Source organism: Poromitra crassiceps (assembly GCF_964638095.1).
Source record: "Poromitra crassiceps genome assembly, chromosome: 13".
Classification (NCBI taxonomy): Eukaryota; Metazoa; Chordata; class Actinopteri; order Beryciformes; family Melamphaidae; genus Poromitra; species Poromitra crassiceps.
In genome coordinates, this window is record NC_139644.1 from 19,087,289 (window position 1) to 19,108,522 (window position 21,234).

Sequence of the window (21,234 nt, forward strand, 5' to 3'; positions counted from 1 at the left end):
AACTCTGACATTTCCTAAACCTACAATCCACTGCAGAAAAATGTATATTAATGTTTGTTTAATAACTGGCCCCTGGCCTCCTGTCATTTTGCAAAAGTGGCCCCGGGCAAAGCTGAGTGTCCCTGCACTAGATTCATAATTATCTCGGCAGAGTGGAATATTAAACCAGCAGCGGCACCATCGCAGTCACGCTATTTTGCATTTCACAACTAATCACTTGATTGTCTTGACACAGTGTGGCTTTTATCTGCTTTGTCCAACTCACATAGCAGATCTACTGTATGACTCACACACTGTATAATCACAATTATGAAAAAGCAGCACAGAAAGTGGCTACATGTGTTCATGTTTGAGTGTGGGGTGAACACACAATGTATCCAGTTGACTTAACCCATTGATACCTGATGCAGCATTTGTGTGTATATCCCTCAATTGTGTGCGTATCCCTTTAAGACCGCGAACCGCGTTAACGCGGTTCGCGGTCTTAAAGGGATACACACACAAATGCTGCATCAGGTATCAATGGGTTAATGACTCTTTCCACATCTACATTTGCTGTATGCATGTTTGTTTCAGCAAAAATAGAAACCAGTGGGGGTCTGGGTAGTGGAGAGGGAAAGCACTCTTCACTCGCACTCACCACTGCAGAGACCCGGGTTCAATCCCCGGTTCCGGCTTGGTCAGACACACAATTGGCTGTGTCTGCTGGTAGGAAGCCGGTGGGCTATGTGTCCTGGTTGGTCACAACTGGTCGGTCGCTGCCCTGCTGTCCAGCTCCAAGTCTGAACCTGCCCTCTCACCGTGTAAACATCTCCACAACCACAATATGCACACTGCTGGTAATTGGTCAGTCAATTGCTAGAGGAATACGAATGAATGCCCCCCCGCCCGCCCCCACACACACATTCACAATACTGTGTGTGCGTGTGTGTGTGTGTACACACAGTCTTCATGGTAACGTCAGCAGCCCATATAGATCATGCGTTCTCTAGGATGTGACTATGTGCTGCTTCTTAATTACGCTTTTGCTGTTAGCGCTCCACAAGGCCAAACCTAAACTGCCCAGCATGTTGACCCTTCATTGTATTTACTCTCATGACCGTGTCCTTATTTCAATTCAGTTAACATGAATGCTACATGCAGTTGCAACCATGTGACTACAACTTCCATATGGCCCAAATTGAGATGTGTAAATTGCCCACGTCCAGATGGACCCAAAGTCAAGGTGAGAGGCTGAAGCTCCTCTGTGCTGCACTGATCTGCATGACTGTACTTTTGATGTCATGAAACAATTGTGTGTTACAGACCTCGCAAAAAAAAACACTAGCAAAGAGGTCATCACCATCATCTGGGTAAAAGCTTCTCTGTTCCGTCCCATTAAACCTTTCAATAGCCCTTCTGTCCTGTACCCAGGCCAGACTAGACTGTAAGAGCCCAGTGTTCTGATGTTTATCTGACTGTCCACCATTGTCTGATTGCTGGTGCTCCACTCTCTCTGTCAGATCCCACTGACCTTGGTAGCATAATAAAAAGTGTGCCCAGCAGGTGTGCTCTCTGGTGGGGCAGGGCGGTCTGAACCTGCTGCTTAACAACACGGGGGTCCTGGCCCACAGCACCATGCAGAGTGCACCACTCACGCAGGCTGTGTTCAGCAGCACCAACGTCATCATGGGCCCCATGAACATGACTCAACTAACTTCAGGACAGGAACACTGTGTCCTGAGGGACTGCTGGTTACACTACAAGCCTTGGCAACTGGCACACTGTCCGATCAAAGGACGAGGACCACAGGTAGATGTTTCAAGGCTGTTTATTCCTTCCCTTCATAGTTGATATACAGATGATGGAACGGACGATTGAATGGCGAGAAGCAAACAATGACAAAGGTTTAAATAAACAGCAATTTAACTAAACAAAAGGTAATCAAATAAATCTCAATCAAATCAAAATTCTCATTAAATCATTGAAGCAAGGAACAACAATAACTAACAAAACCCCCAACGTGATTAAATAATACATCTTGATGGAACAATCAACCAGGCAAGGAAAACACCAACCCAGCAACTCAGCAGACCGAGGGCAAACTGAGTTGATGCCTAATGGGTCTCTTGCTGGCAGGTGTGCATGGAGAAGTGAATCGGGGGAAACTGAAAATGTGAGATGTGGTGGATCATGGGAGTTGGAGTCCAGCGAGTCACTTTCGTACACTGCTAAAAACAACAACAACAAGAGTAACATTTGGTGGCGACATCCCAATGTTCACCTGAAATTATTCAGCATGCAAGATTTGCTTCTCTTGCTAAACAAATTTCATCGTCACCCCAGCCTCTCTGGTCATCATTAGGAGTTCCTCCTGCATCTCTGGGTTCCATGCACACCGTCAAAGATTTGTATGGCAACCTCCCTGCCATCTCCTACCGGATCAGGAGGGTTTGACAGGCCACTAACACCGTGACCCGCTAATTCACACACCACGAATGTGCTGTTGCCAAAGCACACCCAAAAGCCTCATCAGCTGCTGGACCATATCACCTCCGTTGTTCTATCAGACCTCTTTTTTAATAACACCCACCCATCTTTTCCTCCCTCTGTGCTGTAACCATGGAGGCAGGTTTCAACACGCTGACCCTGTGTGCTTCAGAGGAGCTCAGGAAGGATGAGGTCCTGTCTGTCGTCCTGCACCCTGGCTGCTGCACTGCGCACCTACATGGGTGGGGAATGACTCAGCCGGTTTCCACTGACCTCACAGCCAGGTCCGTAAAGGATGCAGTGAAACAGTGTGGAGGTCGGAACCAGAGTCCGATTCTGAATCAGAAATCTGATTCTGAATCAGAATATTAATTGAAAAGCACATTGTTTACATCATGCTATATTACATATAGGACATCACGTCACATCACATGTTTGAATACACATGCAATCATTGCATGGCTTCTGAAAATAGCAACAAGAAAAAAAAAGGGGGGGGGGCAATTACAGTAGAATCCATACAAGCCACAGAGAAACACAAGGGAAAGAGAGCAATTTGCAAAGTGACTGACCTTGTGACAAAGTAGGAGTGAAGGATTCAGTCTCTGTAGTGTGTGAGCCTGTATAAATGTGTCTCTGTGACCACTAGGGGGCGATTGATGCTCCAGAGAGCATGGAGGCGCTGCTGAGAGTGATCAGTGATGGAATCCCTGTAGTCCATTAATAATGTGTGTGGGTCAACCTCTCTCTAGTTGCAACAAACCCAAACTCAATGGATTTTGTGTCCTCAAAATGTTCTAAATGAGAGAAAAAAAAGTCTTCAGGAATCCTACGAGGGTAAAGTTTTGAAAATCACCTAAATGTGATCATACCAAAAAAGACACTACAGGTGAATAGGGTAAAATGTTTAATTAATAGATATCACCATGACACTTCCCCAGTTGATTACTTACATTAAGACAATTATTTTTCTTAATGTTTTCTGAAGTTTTCTGAAATCGTATCCTTAATTGTGCAAACGAGGCATAAATATGAATTTGCATACATTTCCATAACAGGAATCTGAACATTGGATAAAACCAGGTTCAAAGTTCTTGTTTCATTTTGTTGACATATTAGAGCCAAACGTTTTTACAGAGGGAGTTTTGGATATTTCTCTTTATCACTCCATAAATACTGTCAACAGTCATTAAAAAAATCAGTTTTTGTCATGTTTTTTGACAATTTTGGACCTATAGTATATAAGTTGTGTCTTTTAAATATCTCTAGAACTTGGACCCACAGAGAATACTGGCTCTATTTTTTACCTATAGGCCCAGTATCGCCAAATGTATCCTTTAACTGGTGACTTTAAGGTGCTTCCACATCACCAGGTGGCACTGTTCCATACAGCCACTTTGGCAGGGTAGATCTTAAGGGGGCAGGGGTTATTCCCATTGATGTTGGCTCCGGGGCAGAAGAAGGGGAACATCCTCTCAGTGAAAAAGTCGTGGAAGGTGTAGATGGGCATCATGCTGACCGGGTTGGAGAAGGTCACCTCTCCAGAGTCGTAGTCCAGCTGCACCCGGACTCTGGTCAGCTCTCCCTGCGGCTGCAGAGGGGTGCTGGGCCGCGTCATGGCCGAATACTCGCCCTCGCAGTGCGAAATCATCCAGAAGCCGCCCTCTGGACAGCCTGAGATGCGGCCCTGTTTCCTGTTGATGGACTCCTTCACCACCCCGAGCATCCAGTCCACCTTGTCGCCCACCTCCACCTCCCAGGCGTGGCGGCCCGAGGCGAAGCCCTCTGAGCCCAACACAAACACAAAGTGGCCAAAGCGCTCTGGGTTGTCCGGGAGCTGCCGGACAGAACCGCTGTTGGCCACGCTGGTCAGGTCATTGGATAGGGTCAACCAGGAGTAGGCCGTGTTGGGGTCCAGGGTGACTGGTGCTGAAGACGGACAGTGACAGAGTAACAATTGCAGTGAAAACAAGTGCGTTGAATTGATCAAACAAAAACAAAAAAAACTATTTTATACCATCCAGTTACAAAGAGTGTAGAGTGAGTGCTTACTGTACTGAACCAGCTCCAGCATCTTCTCCCAGACCTGGTACTTGAGGGAACTCACATGCTTGGACACATTTATAAGCACACCTGACACCTTTTCTGGATCCTTCTGGTTGATCTGAGCTCTGTGGGTGCAATATCCCAGACAAGGGTCAACTAAAATACTACTAATGATAATTAACTAGTAGGCTGAATCTGGTATCTAACAGGCATTGACTGTTCTTACCTCTTTTTGGTATTGTTATAGTTCTGAAATGCAAAGAGAGAGTTTTACACACATCTGTCTGTCCACTGTTTGTATGGTCAGATGACATCAAAGAGGAGAAAGATATAAAATGTACTCACTTGAAGAAATAAAGCATTACTGGACGCAATCTCATTCTCAATGGCAATGACGGCGTGAGAGAGGGTGAGGATGTCTCTGGTGATGCTATCTGACTTCTTCTTCACCAGCTGTTTCTTCTCTTCATCCTCCTCCTGCAGGGTGGCCAGTCTGTCCGTCTCCTCCTTCTGGAGGAACTGACGGAGCTGTTCAATCTGCTCTCTGATGTGCCTCTCCGTAGCCTGGCTCTGGGTCTAACACACATTGAAATAAGACTAGGGATTATTATGGTTTAGTTGCAGCCCCTGTTGCACAATCCACATCTCAATTGTTTCAAAGCTTCAAAATCCTTCTCGAACTCATCTGCTTCTCCTTATCTACATTTCCTCTTTTGTGATCAATAGGGGAAATCAACAAGGGATATATCTTTACCTGAATTCCATAACTAAAAGTCACCATAATATCCCTATAGGAATGTGTGATGTGGTACTCAGTAGTGAGTTTATAGTTAAATTGTTGAACCTATGGTATCTGCTACTGTATCACTACAATATTCCTATGTGATTTTATATGTATTTTATAGTTTTACCATTTCTCTAGTATCCTTCTCAAATATATTATAGCATTACTAAAGGTATGTTTAATAAAAGCTTAACAAACAATCCAACCATTTTCTAAAAAACATTTTCTAAATGTGTCAAAATTTATTATGGAGATGTATTTGATGACACTTTGTGTCCTTGTGTTCTTTGTATTCAGCCCTGATTGCTCTGTCAAAATTCCTTATCACACATTCTAAGAAAATGTATCCTCAAAACAAATTGGGTGGCTTTCCAAACAAACACGATCCTTGGCGTGTTTACGTGCTAACAGTGTGTGGCTGCGTTTCAGTCCCGTCGGCAGTGTTTCCAGGTGCCTCTGTGTTTATTGATACCTTGATGTGCACCGTTGTGTCATCACACTCCTGCTTGGCTTCATACAGGCGACGCAAGCTCTTCTTCAGAGGAATCAGCTCGTTCTTCAGCTCTCCCTGGGGGAGGAATAGGGCATGGAGGGTGAGAGAGAGAGAATATTTTAGTGTTGAATTTTCTGATCATTTTGACACTGAGCTTAAGAGAAGCCATATGCAGCACAGCAAGGTGGGAGATGGGAAGTGGTTCTGGTTTCCTGGCTCCTACTGAGTGATCACTGATTGCTGATTTGGTGTATTACAATGCTGAATGCATCCAGTGTTAATTAACAACAAAAAACCCTGCACAATAATAAACCATGAGATCAATTCATAAAACCATAACAAACATGAGTGCATTACCTTGAGGTCCTGAGCTTCCTCTTCCAAGGGGCACACTCTGTGGCCCTGGTGCCTCTTGGAGGTGTGACACACACAGCAGAGGACCTCCGAGTCATCCTGGCAGAAGAGCTTGAGAACCTCCCCGTGTGTGAGGCACTTGACCTCCGCCATGCCCGTCTGGTCCCCCGGCCCCGCCCCGGAGGCGCCTGTGGCCGCCTGGCGCGCCTGCTCCCTCTGGAAGGTGTCGGCCACGTTCTTCAGGGCCAGGCTGACCGTGGGCTCCGTCAGCGAGCACTTCCTCCTGCAGACGGGACACTCGCGCCGGGCCTTCTTCTTGTTCCAGAACTGCTGCAGACAGGCCCGGCAGAAGCTGTGGCTGCACTTCAGCACCACAGGCTCCTTGAAGATCTCGCAGCAGACCGGACAGGAGAGCTCCTCTTCCAGCATGGAGCCCGAGCGCGAGGAAGCGGCCCGTGGGCGAAGGAGGGAGGCTACCTTGGGACTCTGGAGGAAGGAAGGTTTCCCGGGCTGGGAGGAAGCACGCGGACGCAACGCCATGGCTGGTTCCTGTTGGCAGGGGTGCTTCTTTTATAGGTGTGGTCGCTCTTTGGAGGGGAACTGCAGATCCTGCAGTCTGTACGAAGAAGACCTCTCTCAGTGTTGCTCCTCACTGTGAAAGACAGACTGGACTGCTGTTTGAGTGCACAGTGCAATCTGCCCACAGAACATGAGGCACCAGGGCTATAGATCAACAGAGAGTTGAAGAACAGGTTTAGTTCACCTCCACTAAATAAAGGACACCAAATAAAGTCACCAGCCCTCTGCTACCAGCTCTATCTAGATCTAGAATGTGATGTTGGATGCCCATGAGAACTGACAATGGCAAATTTCAGTCTGGTTTCAGTCAGCAGACTCGTAGGTATGTTGGCAGAAGCCTGATGATGTCCAAATGTATAGTAATGTAAACATTGCGTGTTTGTATGCATGCGCATATTTGTACTGTATATGAGATTGTATGTATGTTCTGTTGTATACGGATAAGTGTGTACTGGAGATGGTGATTATGGGCAAGGGGAATGATGATAGCCAATGTGTCAATGTGAATGTTGTGTTTGTAATGTTATAATAAAAAAAAAAGTAATAGAAAAGTAATGTAAAGAGGACTCAAAATCCATTCAAACATCCAGTATGTATCTGTACCATCTACACATACTGCAACGGTCAATCAAGTTTAATTATGAATCAGGATGAATGTCTCAAGTTTGGCACCTTCCTCAATTTAAATATGATCCCTAGAGGTCACCCTCCCCCCCCCTCCACTCTACAAGTTATATCAAGTGAACCACCTTTATATCAGGTTACATTGCCTCCGATGCCCTGCTGACACTAGAAGTGATTTAACTGTGTAGTTAAACGTCATGCATATTTCAGGAGGACGGCGTGAGAATGAACACAAACACACACACTCTGGGGATGTGTTCTGTGAATAGTGGAAAAGGAGGTCACGGCTTAGGTTTCTCTTGTTTTCATGAGCAGGAGGCAGCAAACTGAGCTAGCCCGAGGGAAAAACACATCATCTGACCTAAACTAACTAAAAACAGACCCAACCAACTTATTTTTTCCAGCATGGTATCTAGGTATGTATACATGCATGTACTCCCACAATGATATCAGGGAGCATTTAACAAAGAATAGACAGAGAGAAAAGTGCTATGTCGATGTTGTTATTATTGCGTTATAATTGGACATTGACAACAGTGTAATAGAAAGCCATCAAAATAATGTGTTCTCAGTGTTACAGTGTTCTAGCATCAGTCTCATTACATAAACCATCTAGATATTCATCAACATTGAAGAGTGACAAACAATGCGTATACTACAAAATAGCTTCATATGTTTGGATATATTTTGACTCAGGATACTGAAAAGGTAGCGGCAAAGGTTATGACATTTTGTTCAGCTATGTTGTGCAGTAGTTGTTGGGGGGGGTCTCAGAAATTCAATTCAAACATTGCCCCTCTATGAACAAAACAAATCACTTTGACACAAGGTGGAAGTAGTTTGGTATCATTCAGCTCCAACAATACTAGCATACTTAATTTTTCAGCACCATGCACAAGATTCTTCAATGCATACATTTAAATGTATCAATTGCATAAAATTAGCATTTTGTTCTCTTAACTGATCCATTAGCTTTTTTTTTAGCATAACTACTCGGTTGCATCTCATGACCATCTTGTCTTTAATACTGCTCTCTCTGTAATGCTTAAGTTTCAACACATGATTAAATTCCTCATCCATTACATAACCCCTCTGTGGTTTCAAAATAGACATCACGTCACTTCATATAAAACATTGCAAAAACACTAGCTTAAAAAAAAGAAAAAAAGTCAGTCCACAAATCGGGGCACCATTCTGCTCCTCATAAAACAATGCAATATCCTCATAATAAGGTAAATTAACACTGATTTTCTTAACACTGGCAGACGATTGGTATGAGACTGGACTGTGCTGCTGTCTGTACAGTTTAGCGTCATTGCAGCATGGAGGGGTGAACAAACACCATTACTCTTTTAGACAGTGATCTACAACTTACTATGATCCTTCTGTAACCACAATTGTTCTTCACGTATCAAAATGGACATAAAACCAACAGAACTCATTAAAAACACAACAGCACATGCTTGTAAGACTCATGGTCCATAACTGTAACACAGAGTGGTTCACAACAACACTGTACCTCAAGACGGCAACAACTGCGGTCGCTCCCCAGGCGAGGTACAGTGTAGTTTAGTTTGTTTGTTTTGACAGCGCAGTGCAACACAGTGCAATGTGGAAAAATCACATTTTTTTTTTTTTTTTTTACTAAGTATCAAATATTTACTTTGTTAGCCACAGTCCTTCATTTCTCCCACAGTAGAGACTTTGTGCTCTTATTTGTTCCAAGGCCGACAACTGGACTACTGACATGCAGGTTTGTGTGGTGTGGTCAAGAGGAATGCTCATTAGCGCCCTCTTCGTTTCTGGAAAAAGCCGCCAGAACATAATTGCCTCAGCCTTTGTATTGAACTGTCTCTCATGATCGGACTGTATCCTCTTTCTCTAGCAAGAGTCTCCCCAGTACACTCTACATTCAAAATAGAGTAGACTGGAATAAAAACAAAGTCATGGTGGCCGTGTGGTGATTCCTAGTAGTGCCGTTTTGTTGTGGGTGTCTCACACAGGTTGTTCTGCTCCCTTGGTCTCCGTGGTTAAAAGCGGCCGACCTTAGCGTCGCCGATGGCGCCCCACACGTCAAAAACAAACTCATCTGGAAAGGCAAAGTCTCCCAGGGTCTCGTCTAAAGCCTCAGCAAACTCGTCTGGGTTCTTTTTGTCCTTCCCCAGCTCCACCATGGTAGCCGCTGAGCATGGGAGAGAGAGACGGAAAACATTGAGCGAACTAGAGCTGACACGATTAGTCGATTAATCAACCGACAGAAAATGTATCACCAACTATTTATCATGATTAATCATTTCATTATCTTTGGATTGTGGACTGTTGGTCAGGACAAAAGAAGATGTTTGAGGATGTTATCTTGGGCTTTGGGGGAGAAGTGATCGATGTTTTTCACAATTTTGTGACATATAGACCAAACAACTAATCGATTGGTCAAAATAATCAACAGATTAATCGATAATGAAAACAATCGCAGCAAAGTGACACAAACTGATCAAGACACTTATGAGGGCAACTTCTTTAAGCAAATCTTCAAACACACACACACACACACTTACCCAGCTCGTTGTCTCTGATGCCCATGTAGCTCTCGAGGAGATCGTCCACCTTCTCAATGGCCTTCTCCTCAAACGCAGAGGGCTGGAGGAGAAGAAGCCAATAAAAACAGTCAGGGGATACAATTCAAATATAGGTTGCAGTAGTGCAGAGAATGTTGATTAAGTCAGAATAAGTCATGAACACACTCACCAGTTCCTCCACAGTAGCGGGGCCCTTAGAGCGCAGGCGCAGGGTGCCCCTGCCCGTCCCGAGCTGAGCCCCTGATCCTGACCTGGACCCTCCAGACCGCTGGCTGATCATGTCTACACACACACACACAGACATACACACACACAAACACACAGCACGGTTAAAAACATTCAAGATATCCCTTCAACAGTTTCATATACAGTATACTCCACACCTCAGAATCCCCCCTTCCATCCTCCAGCTGGGGTAATGCCCTCCTTACAAACATGTCCATTCTCATTTTGCTCAATTTCGTATTGTATTTGTATTAAGTGTTGCTTGTATCTATTCATTTTAAGAAATATGTCTAGCATTTTATCATGAGAGCAACACAATTACATTATCGACTATGACCCTGGGAACCACATTAAGAACACAAAATTTGGTGGTGTAAAAGATATTAATAAAAAGCAAGGGATGCCAGCACTCAATGAATGTCGTCATTCATCATTCGTCATTCATTGTCAACGCTGAAGAAGGCCTGTGGGCTTAAACGTCCGTTGTGCAGGTCTTGATGACGGATTAAAAACCTTGAAAGGACATTCATTGAGTGCTGGCATCCCTTGCTTTTTATTGTTACTTTTGTGCCGTGCACCTGAATTTTTACTCTTATTTGGTGAGTGTGCTCACTACCTTTGCGAAGCTCTGCTAGCAAGGAGTGTGTTTGTAAAAGATATTAATGCCACACCACCTTGGGGTCTCTGGCTGGAAAGACTTATAGGAGAAACCACATCAAATATGATGCTGCATTTTTATGAAGTCATTTAATGACAACCGTTTTATTTTTTACATATACCAAATAAGTCCATATCTATGACAATGACTCCACGGTTCCTTCTCCCACCCACCGAAGGCCTTGAGTGGCTCCACCAGTTTGATGGTGAAGTCCTTCCCCTTGGGCAGCTCCTTCAGCATCTTGGCCACCTCATAGTGTCGACAGCCAATCAGGCCATGGCCGTTAATGGACTCGATCATATCTCCCACATTGATGACCTGGATCTGATGGATGATGCTGCCCTCTCGGATTCTCTGAAAACAATAGAGCTCAATCCAGTAAATAATTCAGCTCATCACTTACTCCCCAATTACACAGCACATACATAAGCTTCTGTGTCCTCCTCTTTCATTCAGTCCTAGGTCGTGTGTGTTTCACCAAAACAAACACAAAAACATTTTCTTCACAGTTTCAACATTGCTTACCTTGATGAAAGCATAGCCAGCTCCGTTATCGGTGATAGTCAAGCCTAGCGCGTCCTCCCCTTTATACACGTCTATTTCCTTCCGCTGGCCTTTAATATGGGCGAAAATAAAGTCCTCTAGCCCGATCTGACCTCCCAACAGTTTGTCCATGTCCACCTTGTGAGTGTTCAGTGTGCAGAACATAACCTGGAGAGAGACACAGAAAGACAACAAGCAAGAAGTTTTCTTTTGCTTTTTCCAATGATAACCTGAGTCTAGTCTACACATCCTCATATCAAAAACAATACATTTTACTACTACAAGAGTATAATTTACCTCAGCTGGTGGGATCCCGAAAGCCTCCCCGATCTTGGCATAGAGCTCCCGCACATTGCTGAAGCCCTCGATGCGCCCCGTGGGGCTGCCGTGGGCGAGCTGGGTGTGGAAGATGAGGCGAGGTCGCAGGTTGCTGGGTGGTGGCGGCAGACCTTCGGATGCGGCCCCTTCTCCTAACCCAATGACACCTCCATCGAGACCATCCATACCGGAGACATTGAGACCTGCGCGGATAGGCTCCGCTTCCTCGTTCTCAACTAACGGGGATGCCTTCTTTCTTCTTCCCAGACCCAGAGGCATAGTAGTCCTGCTGGCAGACTACAGGGAATGGAGTGGGAGGAGGTCCACTGCTGCGTTGGGGAGCTATATGGCCCAGGCCAACATACACCTTGTCACCAGTAGGCTGCCAAGTCAGGCACGGCTATCATATGTTTACAGCACAGCAATAACAGTTCTTCAAGGCACAATTATTTGGATTTACAAATCCAAGTATGAGGGCAGCTTACATAGCTGGATCTGATGTCCAGCAGCTTGGAATGGCTCGTCTGAAGCACACTGAAACGAAGAGAAAGACCATGTCCATCATCTAACGTTACATTAGACGTTATAGCAAGCGCTAAAATATTCGCAGCATAACGTTACGCTTTCAGACACCTGCTAGCTAACTCCTACAAGTAACGTTACAAACACAAGATAAATCATAGCTAACGTTAGCTTATAGAAAATATCCGGTCAGATAGAGAGGAGCTAATGTTATCTGTAAGGAACATTCCCAACAAACCATCAGTAACAGCTAACGTTAACTTGCAACTCAGAGCCTAGCTAGCCGGCAACTTAGCATAGACTTAAATATGAAGCTAACGTTATATCAGTGACTGTTACAGTAACGTTACACACATTACATTTGTTTTGACAGCGTTGCTAATTTTTAAGTAACGCCAACGTTACTGAATAACGTTGGCTATGGTTAGTTAGCTTAACTAACGCTAGGATAGCAGGCCAGTCATTCTTACCAGGAGTTTTTAGCAAGTGACGTTAGCAGGCTAAGCTAACTGGTAGAACTAGTGTTACTTGCTGCTGACAGTCAAAAATAACGTTAACGTTACGTGTAGGAAGAAAGTGGAATATGTCGCTAATCTTGCTGCTACGCTTTTGAAAGTGGAAATTGGCAAAGATGTGGACTGGAGAAGGAGGATGATCAGTGTGTGTGCTGCATTTAGCTGCTTGCTGCCAGCAGGGGTGGAACACTGCTGCTGCATTCAGGTTTTCTTCGTAAAGTCCTCCTCCCCAGTATGAAGTGCTTCTGTTTGACACAGAAATGTTTAATTGGAGTCGTCGAGTTTAATGTCTGCTGTTATATACATTTTAAATCTAGTGGCACAAAACGAATTTGTGCTATAGCCGACGAATCTTCTGAACGTCACATCTTTGCAACATTGGCGTCTGGCGGTATCACAGAATAATCCCACATATTTCCTACAACACTTGAAGGCAACACAAGCCCTCGCTTGATGTTGAAAAGATGCGCTACTTCCATCTAGCGGACAACACAAGCAGACCCAACACTACTACACTAGTGCACTACATCATACAAATGGTACAAGCTGAATGGGACCTTTTTCTGAAAGTATAATCTAAATCAGCAGGATTTGCTACGTTGACCATACCAGAAAATACAATACAGCACAATTTCAAAAACGGAAAAAATTGTGAGGACATGTGAGCCTGCGCTGACAGATTTTCCTCCTAATGCCAGCAATGGCAGTTTAATCCAAAAGGAGACTGAATATATATATACTGTAATGTACATATACTGTAGATTCCATAATCTGAAAGAAACTAAATATTCTTGACACTGTAAACATGTACAATATGTTCTCCCCTCACAAAACTCCGCTGCTACCTAAAAGGAGTTAACAAGCCCTGTACTGTACTGAAGTTAAAGGCTAATGTTTTCCTCCAGGCCACAAGGCCATAGTGTTGCAAAGACCCTCTGTGTGCAACGGAAAGTTAACATGAATGCAATGCATGCTGCTTTGGGTTTCTTTAGGAAGAAAGGGCCCCAACCTTCCCAATTCGGAATAAATTGCACAGTGACGGATCATAGTTTATTAGATATTTATTTGCCAATCTATTTAATATAGTGTGGAAATGCTGTTGCAACATAGGTAAAATAACATAACCAACAGGTAAAACAAAAATGCATACACTTTTTTTCCATAAAAAGGAAAACATTTGCAAAACATAAAGCAAATATAATTTTTTTAAACAAAAAAGTAAAACATTACAGATATATATCTGTAAATTCATGTTAAACCACATGCTTGTGTTTAGACTCCAGTAGGAGTGGAATGATGAAGCCAAGTACTGATTGTGAGAAGCACCCCCCCCCCCCCTCCAACAGTCACGCCAGGACAAAATCTGTATTCAAACTACTTGAAAAATACTTCCGAAATAATTCTGATAGCAAAAATAAAGAAAGTGATTCACTAAGTGGCAACTTTACTGTTAAAGGTATGACTGAATATAACACTGGATTCAACGGTTTGCCTGGGATTACTACTGAGCTGCGAAACTATCCATGTCCAACCAAATGAAGCTAAGGTATGGTAAAGTAAGGACAGAATAACCAAATAAAAATATCCAGTATAATCATTTGCAAAAAAAAAAGGGGGGGGGGGGGGTACAAGTGAGAAAAGAAATAGTTAATTTCAAAGTTTGAAAGGGACTAGGTAATATTTAGCCTAGTACTAGACTGATACAACAGTCTAATAACTAATCTGGTTAAAAATGCACTGGTTTTAGATTAATAATAATTGTTTTGATTTATATAACGGCTTTTTAGACACTCAAAGCGCCAGAACGCTCACCACACATCAGCTATGACGGTGGAGAGTTGAGGACTGAATGTGCCAATTAAGTAACGAGGGATGATTAGGTGGCCATGATGGAAGGAAGGCCTGCTTTGGGAATTTAGCCAGGGCACCCTACTCTTGCAAGGAGTGCCGATGACCACAGAGAGTCAGGACATCGGTTTAACGTCTCATCCGAAGGACGGTGCTCACTCACAGGACAGAGTCCCTGTCTCTGCCCTGGGCATTGGGGAGATTATTCATCAGACCAGATTATTCATCAGACCAGAGTGGAAGAGCACCTCCTACTGGTCCTCAACACCGCTAAATAAACAGACAAAGCAGACATTGTAATTACAAATTCAAATTTCACAGAGTGGGAATTAAATACACAGGGGTGTGCATCCTTAAAGGAACACATTTCCGCTTTTCAACTTAATCTCTATCTGTAATCGGGGATATACATGTAGTGTGAAAAATGTCAGTTTTTGAATGCTGTCTGTCTCTGGGGCGCTGCTTCAGGATCTGCTGCTCTTCTGTGAACCAGTGACATCATTGATTCACAGCAGAGCAGTAGATCTTGATGCTGCGCTGGCTCACATGGCTGTTAATCGTACTACAGATTGTACTTACTCATTTTTGTGTGTCCACATCGAGAGCCTTAACGAGCCATAGCAGCTGACGGGGGCGGAGTTTCTCCCGGCAGATGAATGGGAGCTCTCGGTGCAGGCAACATGGAGAGAAGGTAATTGTTCATACTACAGACATTGTAATGATACCAAGCTTGTTGGAAATGGGCAGTGTTCCTTTAAGTAAACGAAGGGGAACCACTTAAGTCAATAACGTAAGATGTTGCTAGTTTGTCAGTCACACACACACACACATGCACTCACATACCGCAGACACACACGCATATTGTAATTACATAGGGACAAGGTTATTTGGCACAAAAAGTCAACCCACAAAAAATTGACATAAGCAATCGGGTTGTCTGCTGTGCATCCGACATAAACAAGACATTTGGAAACATTAAAAGCATAATTATTTCGCAAGATGTGCAATCTTGAAAATTCCAATGTTTTCTCCATCAGGCTGAAGCTGAGAGAAAATGCTCAGCATACTACCTGTCAGGTTTTCGGCCCAGTATTTAAGCCTCACGTAATTCTAACTGCATAGTAATACCGGTAACCAAAAACTAATTGGGTTTAGAAATAAATTGGGTTTTTTCACACTACACTTAGCCGGGGTTAAGTCAGTCTCTTAGCCTGGGGCTAAGAGAGCTGTTAGCGCAGGGTTAAGAAAGCTTTCACACTTGCACAATCCTGGCCCACTCCAAAGTGGGCTAACCCCGATTTCAGCCCCGGCTAGCTGGCCCTGCTCTGGAGCAGGATATCCCCGACTTTTCAGGGACAAGCCCGACTCTAAACACAGGCCTAAAAGTTGCCAGTGTGAAACAGGGCCAGAGACGGGGCCAAGGAAACAACGAGAATCGCATAGCCCTGGATTTAGGTTAATCTGGGTTAATAATGCTTGTGTGAAAAGGGGCTAAGTTAGCCTGGGGCTATCATAGCCCTACCCTTAGCCCAGGGCTTAGATAGCCCCCGGGCTAAGAGCATGTAGTGTGAAAAGCCCTTATGTATAGCTACATTCCAGCATGTGTCACTGCACCTGAGGTATTGTTTATAAGTTGTCTGCCTGCAACCGTTGCCTTGGAAGCCCTTCCAAAACAGTTTGAGGCACAAATCCTCAGTTCCTAAATTAAATGTTCAAGCGGTATCATTGTCATTTTCTAAGGTTAGAACAACTCCTTCTTGGAGCTGAACCACTACAAATCACATGACACCCACTCCACGGCTCCAAGAGGTCCAGCCGGGCTGCTACCACTGTCACGGAAACCAAGTTGAATGCATACCAAGAAGGTCAGTTGTTCGGTCAGTTCCCCGGTCAGTCTTGTGACACTCCATTCAACTGAGTGAAAATATAGATTTGGTACTTGAAATAGTGCAGGATAACTACCGCTCCGCCCGGCTCAATCTTTGTTAAGGTGCTGGAAGCATCAATGAGTACACAATAAAAAGAAAGGATTCCGCACACTTAAATCTATGCAAAAAGCTCACTTTATTGCTCAGCTTTCAGTGTATGAGACCGTATGCTCTGATGAAGTTCTCATAGACCCAAAGCTTAGCAATAAAGTGAGCTTTTTGGAGAGATTTACTTGAAATGGTGAAATTAATTAAACTCAACTAACACAAATCTGTCCTGAGCCAAGTTGAAGCCTGGGCCAAAATGTGATGCTACATAGGAGAGTGCCATTGGGAATGTGGACTGGCTATCTTGGATTTGTCAGATGTTTTAGCAAACCTAAGTCGTCCGAATCACGGTGGAAGGATCTGACTTAATGCATCACGGGTATTTTGGCCCAACTTGTCAGGGAATTTCACTGCAAAGTCCAAGACCATGTCACCCCTCTTCTCAGGACACTTGGATAGGGGCAGCCCTTCTCCTGTTATGCGCTTTTTCATGCCAGGTTTGACGACGTCTCTGGAGCTCACAGTGAGAGTCCTGCCGTCCAATGTGGGGGCATTGACTGTGCATCCACACAATGCCTGGAGAGAGAGATAGGGGAGAGAGACAGAGGGAGGGAGAGAGAGATAGGGGAGAGAGAGAGAGATAGGGGAGAGAGACAGAGGGAGGGAGACAGAAAAAGAGTGAGAGAGATTATTAGACAAACCACTGATGTCTTGATAATCATCCAACATGTTCACACAAACTGTCCTCAGTCTTTTATGTAATAACAAAACTGTGCAGGGAGTCCGGGACAGACAATTAATTTGTCATTTTTCATCTCCATCAACACATGAGTGCACACAGCTTGAACAGCTTCTGAGTGAAATGCTCTGAAATGAGAATCTGTTCACTTACATCTCGAAGAGATATTTTTGCAGGATAAATTATATCGGAGCCCTCTCTCCGGAAGACTGGGTGGGGTTTGTCTTTCACCACAAACACCACGTCTGCGGGAATGTTGGTGGGAGTCTCGTCTCCCTCCCTGGGGAAGGTGATTTTCGTGCCCTCCTTCCAGCCGCGCTTGATGTCTACGGTCAGAATCTTATCCTCACTGCGCACCGTGCAGCCGTCCGGATTCAGCCGCTTGCGGGAAATCTTCATTTTCTTGGTGCAGCCGGAGAAAACCTCCTCCAGGCTCACCTTCAGCTCATGCACCACTGGCGGGTCCTTCTTTCTCTCTCGTCCTCTATGGGGGCCCATATGGTGGGATTTGAAAGACCTCTGAAACCCGCCCATGCCCCCCATCCCTCCCATGCCAAAGGCTGCAAAGGGGTCGTCAATGTCCATATCGTCATCCCCGTTGCGTGGGAAGAACTGATCGAACGGGCTACGGCCACCAAAGAACTCAGCGAACATTGCATGAGGGTCTCCATGGAAGGTGTAGTTGTAGCTGTGACCATTGTGTCCTCCACCTCCACCGCCACCGGTGGGACCCTTTAGTCCTGATGAGCAAGAAAATCACATCAGAGATCAGATTACTTTACCATTTCAAATAAAAATCATTTGGAACGTACTCAGACCAACTCAAAGTAAATGACGATGTCATTGAGATAATAGCTATAGGCACTGGGGAATGACATGTTGCTAGAAATGGCATAGCACAAGTCCATTACATACAGCAATTATATTAAGAAGTTAGTTTCTCTTATATATTATTATTTTTAACCCCAAAATAAGTCATATCTATGCCTCTGTCCCTGCCCTTCAGATTGTGGTGGATTGTGAATGTGACATAAGTTAAACCCTTGTGTGAGGCAAATACCTAGTTTTGAAGTGGTTCAACCAGAACCAGTGTCATCAGTCCACACAGGTTTTTACACAGCAGGCAAAGAACTTTCCAGCAAGTTCTCCACCTAATGTTACTGCCATTGTTACACGAGACCTTTCAATCTTTGGTTACTGGAACTAAAGATGCCATGCCAACATGGATAATATTTGATTTTATCTCGTTTATTGGTACATATGGACAGAATTTGAGAAGTAAACATGCAGGGTTAGAGTTAACACTGACATCTCAAGTTGCAGGGCAGCAGCACATCGTACAGAGAGATTGGATCAGTTACCTTCTTCTCCATATCGGTCGTATATATCCTTTTTCTTGGCGTCACTGAGTACATCGTACGCCTCTGCAATCTCTTTGAATTTATCTTCGGCTCCAGCAGACTTGTTTTTGTCGGGATGATAACGCAGGGCCTGTTTTCGGTACGCCTTCTTTATCTCGTCTTCGGAGGCACCTTTGGCTATTCCCAACACTTTGTAATAATCTTTACCCATTACGGTAACCGGTCAGTCCCTCCACTTCACAAAATCATTATCAGCGTGGCAACTTCAAGCTGCTGTTCAAGGCTTCGCTGCAGCTGTCAGTCCAGCTAACATTAGCTGGCTAGCTAACAAGGTTAGCACTCCCTTACTTCACACTCTGCACACAACTGCCCGAACTGAGGTGATACGACGAGCGGAGTAAATGTCACTTACACAACACAGTATTTAGCCTAAATTATAGCGTGTTCTTCTGGATAAAGAGGAGGTTGTTAGGAGGATATGTTGCCACCAAGCTGCCAGTGCCAGTGGTGCCACTGCCAACCAACATGGATGTAGCTATAGACAGCTCCTAAAACCGTGCGAGGAAACTTCTGGAAGAGGCTGATGCTGTTGCTGTTGCTGATGTGCGTAATCAAAAAAGATCCAAACGACACGAGAGGTTTCACTCCCGCTGACTTCCGAGTTCGCTTAAATCCCATTGGGCAAACTACTACTTATGATACTATCTATTATTTATGAGAGAGGCTTATTAGATTTAACCAAATAGCGCTATATTTAAGGTCTTAATGAACAACTGTACTGATATGCCACTGACTGTGTGAGGCGCAGACGTGTCATCTAATTTTAAACAGTGAGTTCCTGTCCCGACGCTGCTCTAGGGTAGGAGGTTTACCATCCGCCGAATCCGCTGAACCAGAGCCCTTGAGAGATTGTCTCTGGGCTGAACTATCTTGATCCTGTAATGTTGTGAACACCCAGTGTCCTTGTTAATCCCCGCCCCTTTTTGCGTCACTACTTCACAGCTAAACACGCCCCCCTACTACCGTTTGAGGTATGTTGTACTGTATTTAGCCTATGTACGATATTATACAGTCAATGCTATGTACTGACATGGCCGTAACTAGCTATGAGAACGGGGAGGTCCGGACCTCCCCTAATATTTCAGATTTTTTTTTTTTTTTTTTTAATAAAACAATCTGCATGGAAAAGCATGAAAAACACAGGATCGCTTTTATTTTGAAACGAAAGGCAGGTCAGGCAGGAAGTCATCTGACGCCGCGTCCGCGGTAACTTGATTCCGAGAGAGCAGCAGCATGGTGGTGAGTGATGACTGTCTGTCTGCCTGGCGAGATAATTGAAGGTGAGCGAGCTGCGAGACAGTGAGCGAGTGAACGACAGACAGTGAGTGACACTGACAGATTTTTTAGCAACAACCAAGAAAGTAAGTGTCTAGTCTGTCTCTTAAGTAATGTTACCTGTGTGACACGTTGGGATGCTACTGGCTAATCATGCATGATGCCAATTGCCAAGCTCCCGAAGTCAGGTATGCAGGTGGCTATATGCATGGTTTCAGTTTCATGACCCAATAAGTAACAAAAAGAGGTGGTGTAAAGTTAAAAACAACATAATATATTTTATTTTATTTTTCAATCGTTCCTATCAGGAATAAATAAATGTCCCTCTGTATGTTTTTTTTATTATCGATGATGACTGTGTGTTGTGTACGGCTTGGGTTGTGTACCTGTAGGTGTCATTTTGATATGAATTTGGCTAAAACAGTTTGTGTTTGTTAGTTACAATTATGTTGACAGGAGAGCTGAGCAGGTGGTGACATGAAAGAGAATATACTGAATAATGACATCACAACAGTATAATCCTAATGTTGATTTAAAATGATATATTACTCTAAATATGGCTAAAAAGGGGGGAAAAAAACCTCAAATTTTTTTCGGCCGAATCCGCCTCCCCTTGCTGGACCTCCCCTATTTCAGAACCCTGGTTACGGCCCTGTGTACTGACACTGTAGAGCAGTGGTTCTCAACATAGGGTCCGGGGACCAGGAGTCCTTGAGGGGTTTCCAGGGAGTCCCCAGCAAACCGATGAATTGCTCCAACATTATTTCATTTACAATAGGAGAATGTTGAAGAATGACTGTTTTGATCTGTTATCTATTATCTACCTACAATACAGACAGTCATGAGATTCTGGTCAAAGTCTAATCTGACAATAAAAAATATTGTCAGATTGGGTCCGAGATATCAGGCTCGCTCGGTCCGAGATGCAAAATCTCACCAAAAGAGGGCCTGTCTGACTATGGTGTGGACTAGATAAGGTTACGGTGTGGACTAGATTAAGTTTTGATAACTCATATTCATTTTAACAACATAATGTCATAGCCACTATATAGCCACGGTTTTCTTGATATCAAACCTTCAAAGACGTGGATGACAAAGAGCTTTTTTAATTGTCATCTTTTTATCTAAATTCTAATCTAGATCAATCATGACTGTCTGTGACAGTATGTCCACAAGAGGGCAACAACGATCTCTATTTTATTTTCTCATAACCACTTGGATCACAGAGCCCAATGGAGCCCACGTGTTAAAGCGCACACATGGGCAAAA

The 21,234-nt window shown here is 44.1% G+C and overlaps 3 protein-coding genes across 5 annotated transcripts; all 3 read right to left on the minus strand.

The window, feature by feature from the left end:
* Positions 1-3,361: 3,361 nt before the first annotated feature.
* LOC310787505 (E3 ubiquitin-protein ligase TRIM39-like) lies at positions 3,362-6,821 on the minus strand. Its single transcript, XM_083648940.1, has 6 exons — positions 6,150-6,821; positions 5,772-5,867; positions 4,861-5,091; positions 4,742-4,764; positions 4,522-4,640; positions 3,362-4,398 (listed from the first exon to the last, which is right to left on the minus strand). Exons 1-6 carry the CDS (start codon positions 6,684-6,686, stop codon positions 3,836-3,838), a joined length of 1,569 nt encoding a protein of 522 aa, XP_083505066.1. The 5' UTR covers positions 6,687-6,821; the 3' UTR covers positions 3,362-3,835.
* Positions 6,822-7,865: 1,044 nt separating this feature from the next.
* gipc1 (GIPC PDZ domain containing family, member 1) lies at positions 7,866-12,811 on the minus strand. The gene is made up of 7 exons (XM_083649078.1): positions 12,662-12,811; positions 11,649-12,203; positions 11,334-11,519; positions 10,982-11,162; positions 10,095-10,207; positions 9,905-9,986; positions 7,866-9,531 (listed from the first exon to the last, which is right to left on the minus strand). The coding sequence occupies exons 2-7, from the start codon at positions 11,946-11,948 to the stop codon at positions 9,380-9,382; spliced, it is 1,014 nt and encodes a 337-aa protein (XP_083505204.1). The 5' UTR covers positions 11,949-12,203; positions 12,662-12,811; the 3' UTR covers positions 7,866-9,379.
* Positions 12,812-13,749: 938 nt separating this feature from the next.
* Positions 13,750-19,164, minus strand: dnajb1a (DnaJ heat shock protein family (Hsp40) member B1a). 3 transcript variants are annotated; one of them, XR_014553285.1, is made up of 4 exons: positions 18,631-19,164; positions 17,423-18,009; positions 15,134-17,106; positions 13,750-14,824 (listed from the first exon to the last, which is right to left on the minus strand). XR_014553285.1 is itself a non-coding variant. In XM_083649595.1 (3 exons), the coding sequence occupies exons 1-3, from the start codon at positions 18,839-18,841 to the stop codon at positions 16,876-16,878; spliced, it is 1,029 nt and encodes a 342-aa protein (XP_083505721.1). In that variant the 5' UTR covers positions 18,842-19,164; the 3' UTR covers positions 13,750-16,875. The 3 variants fall into 3 exon arrangements, 2 of the variants coding, with proteins under 2 accessions (XP_083505721.1, XP_083505722.1); XM_083649595.1 differs by having other exon boundaries at positions 13,750-17,106; XM_083649596.1 differs by having other exon boundaries at positions 13,750-17,106; positions 19,043-19,082.
* Positions 19,165-21,234: the final 2,070 nt, after the last annotated feature.

Coding starts and splice junctions, on each gene's coding strand:
- LOC310787505 (XM_083648940.1), bottom strand. CDS start 6,686: ATGGCGTTGCGTCCGCGTGCTTCCTCCCAGCCCGGGAAACCTTCCTTC. Junction 5,868..6,149: donor AGGAAGCTCAGGACCTCAAG/GTAATGCACTCA, acceptor TTCCTCCCCCAG/GGAGAGCTGAAGAACGAGCT. Junction 4,765..4,860: donor GTAATGCTTTATTTCTTCAA/GTGAGTACATTT, acceptor TTTGCATTTCAG/AACTATAACAATACCAAAAA.
- dnajb1a (XM_083649595.1), bottom strand. CDS start 18,841: ATGGGTAAAGATTATTACAAAGTGTTGGGAATAGCCAAAGGTGCCTCC. Junction 18,010..18,630: donor CGACCGATATGGAGAAGAAG/GTAACTGATCCA, acceptor CTTGCTCATCAG/GACTAAAGGGTCCCACCGGT. Junction 17,107..17,422: donor CAAAAATATCTCTTCGAGAT/GTAAGTGAACAG, acceptor CTCTCTCTCCAG/GCATTGTGTGGATGCACAGT.
- gipc1 (XM_083649078.1), bottom strand. CDS start 11,948: ATGCCTCTGGGTCTGGGAAGAAGAAAGAAGGCATCCCCGTTAGTTGAG. Junction 11,163..11,333: donor CTGGCTATGCTTTCATCAAG/GTAAGCAATGTT, acceptor TATTGTTTTCAG/AGAATCCGAGAGGGCAGCAT. Junction 10,208..10,981: donor GGAGCCACTCAAGGCCTTCG/GTGGGTGGGAGA, acceptor GTGTGTGTGTAG/ACATGATCAGCCAGCGGTCT.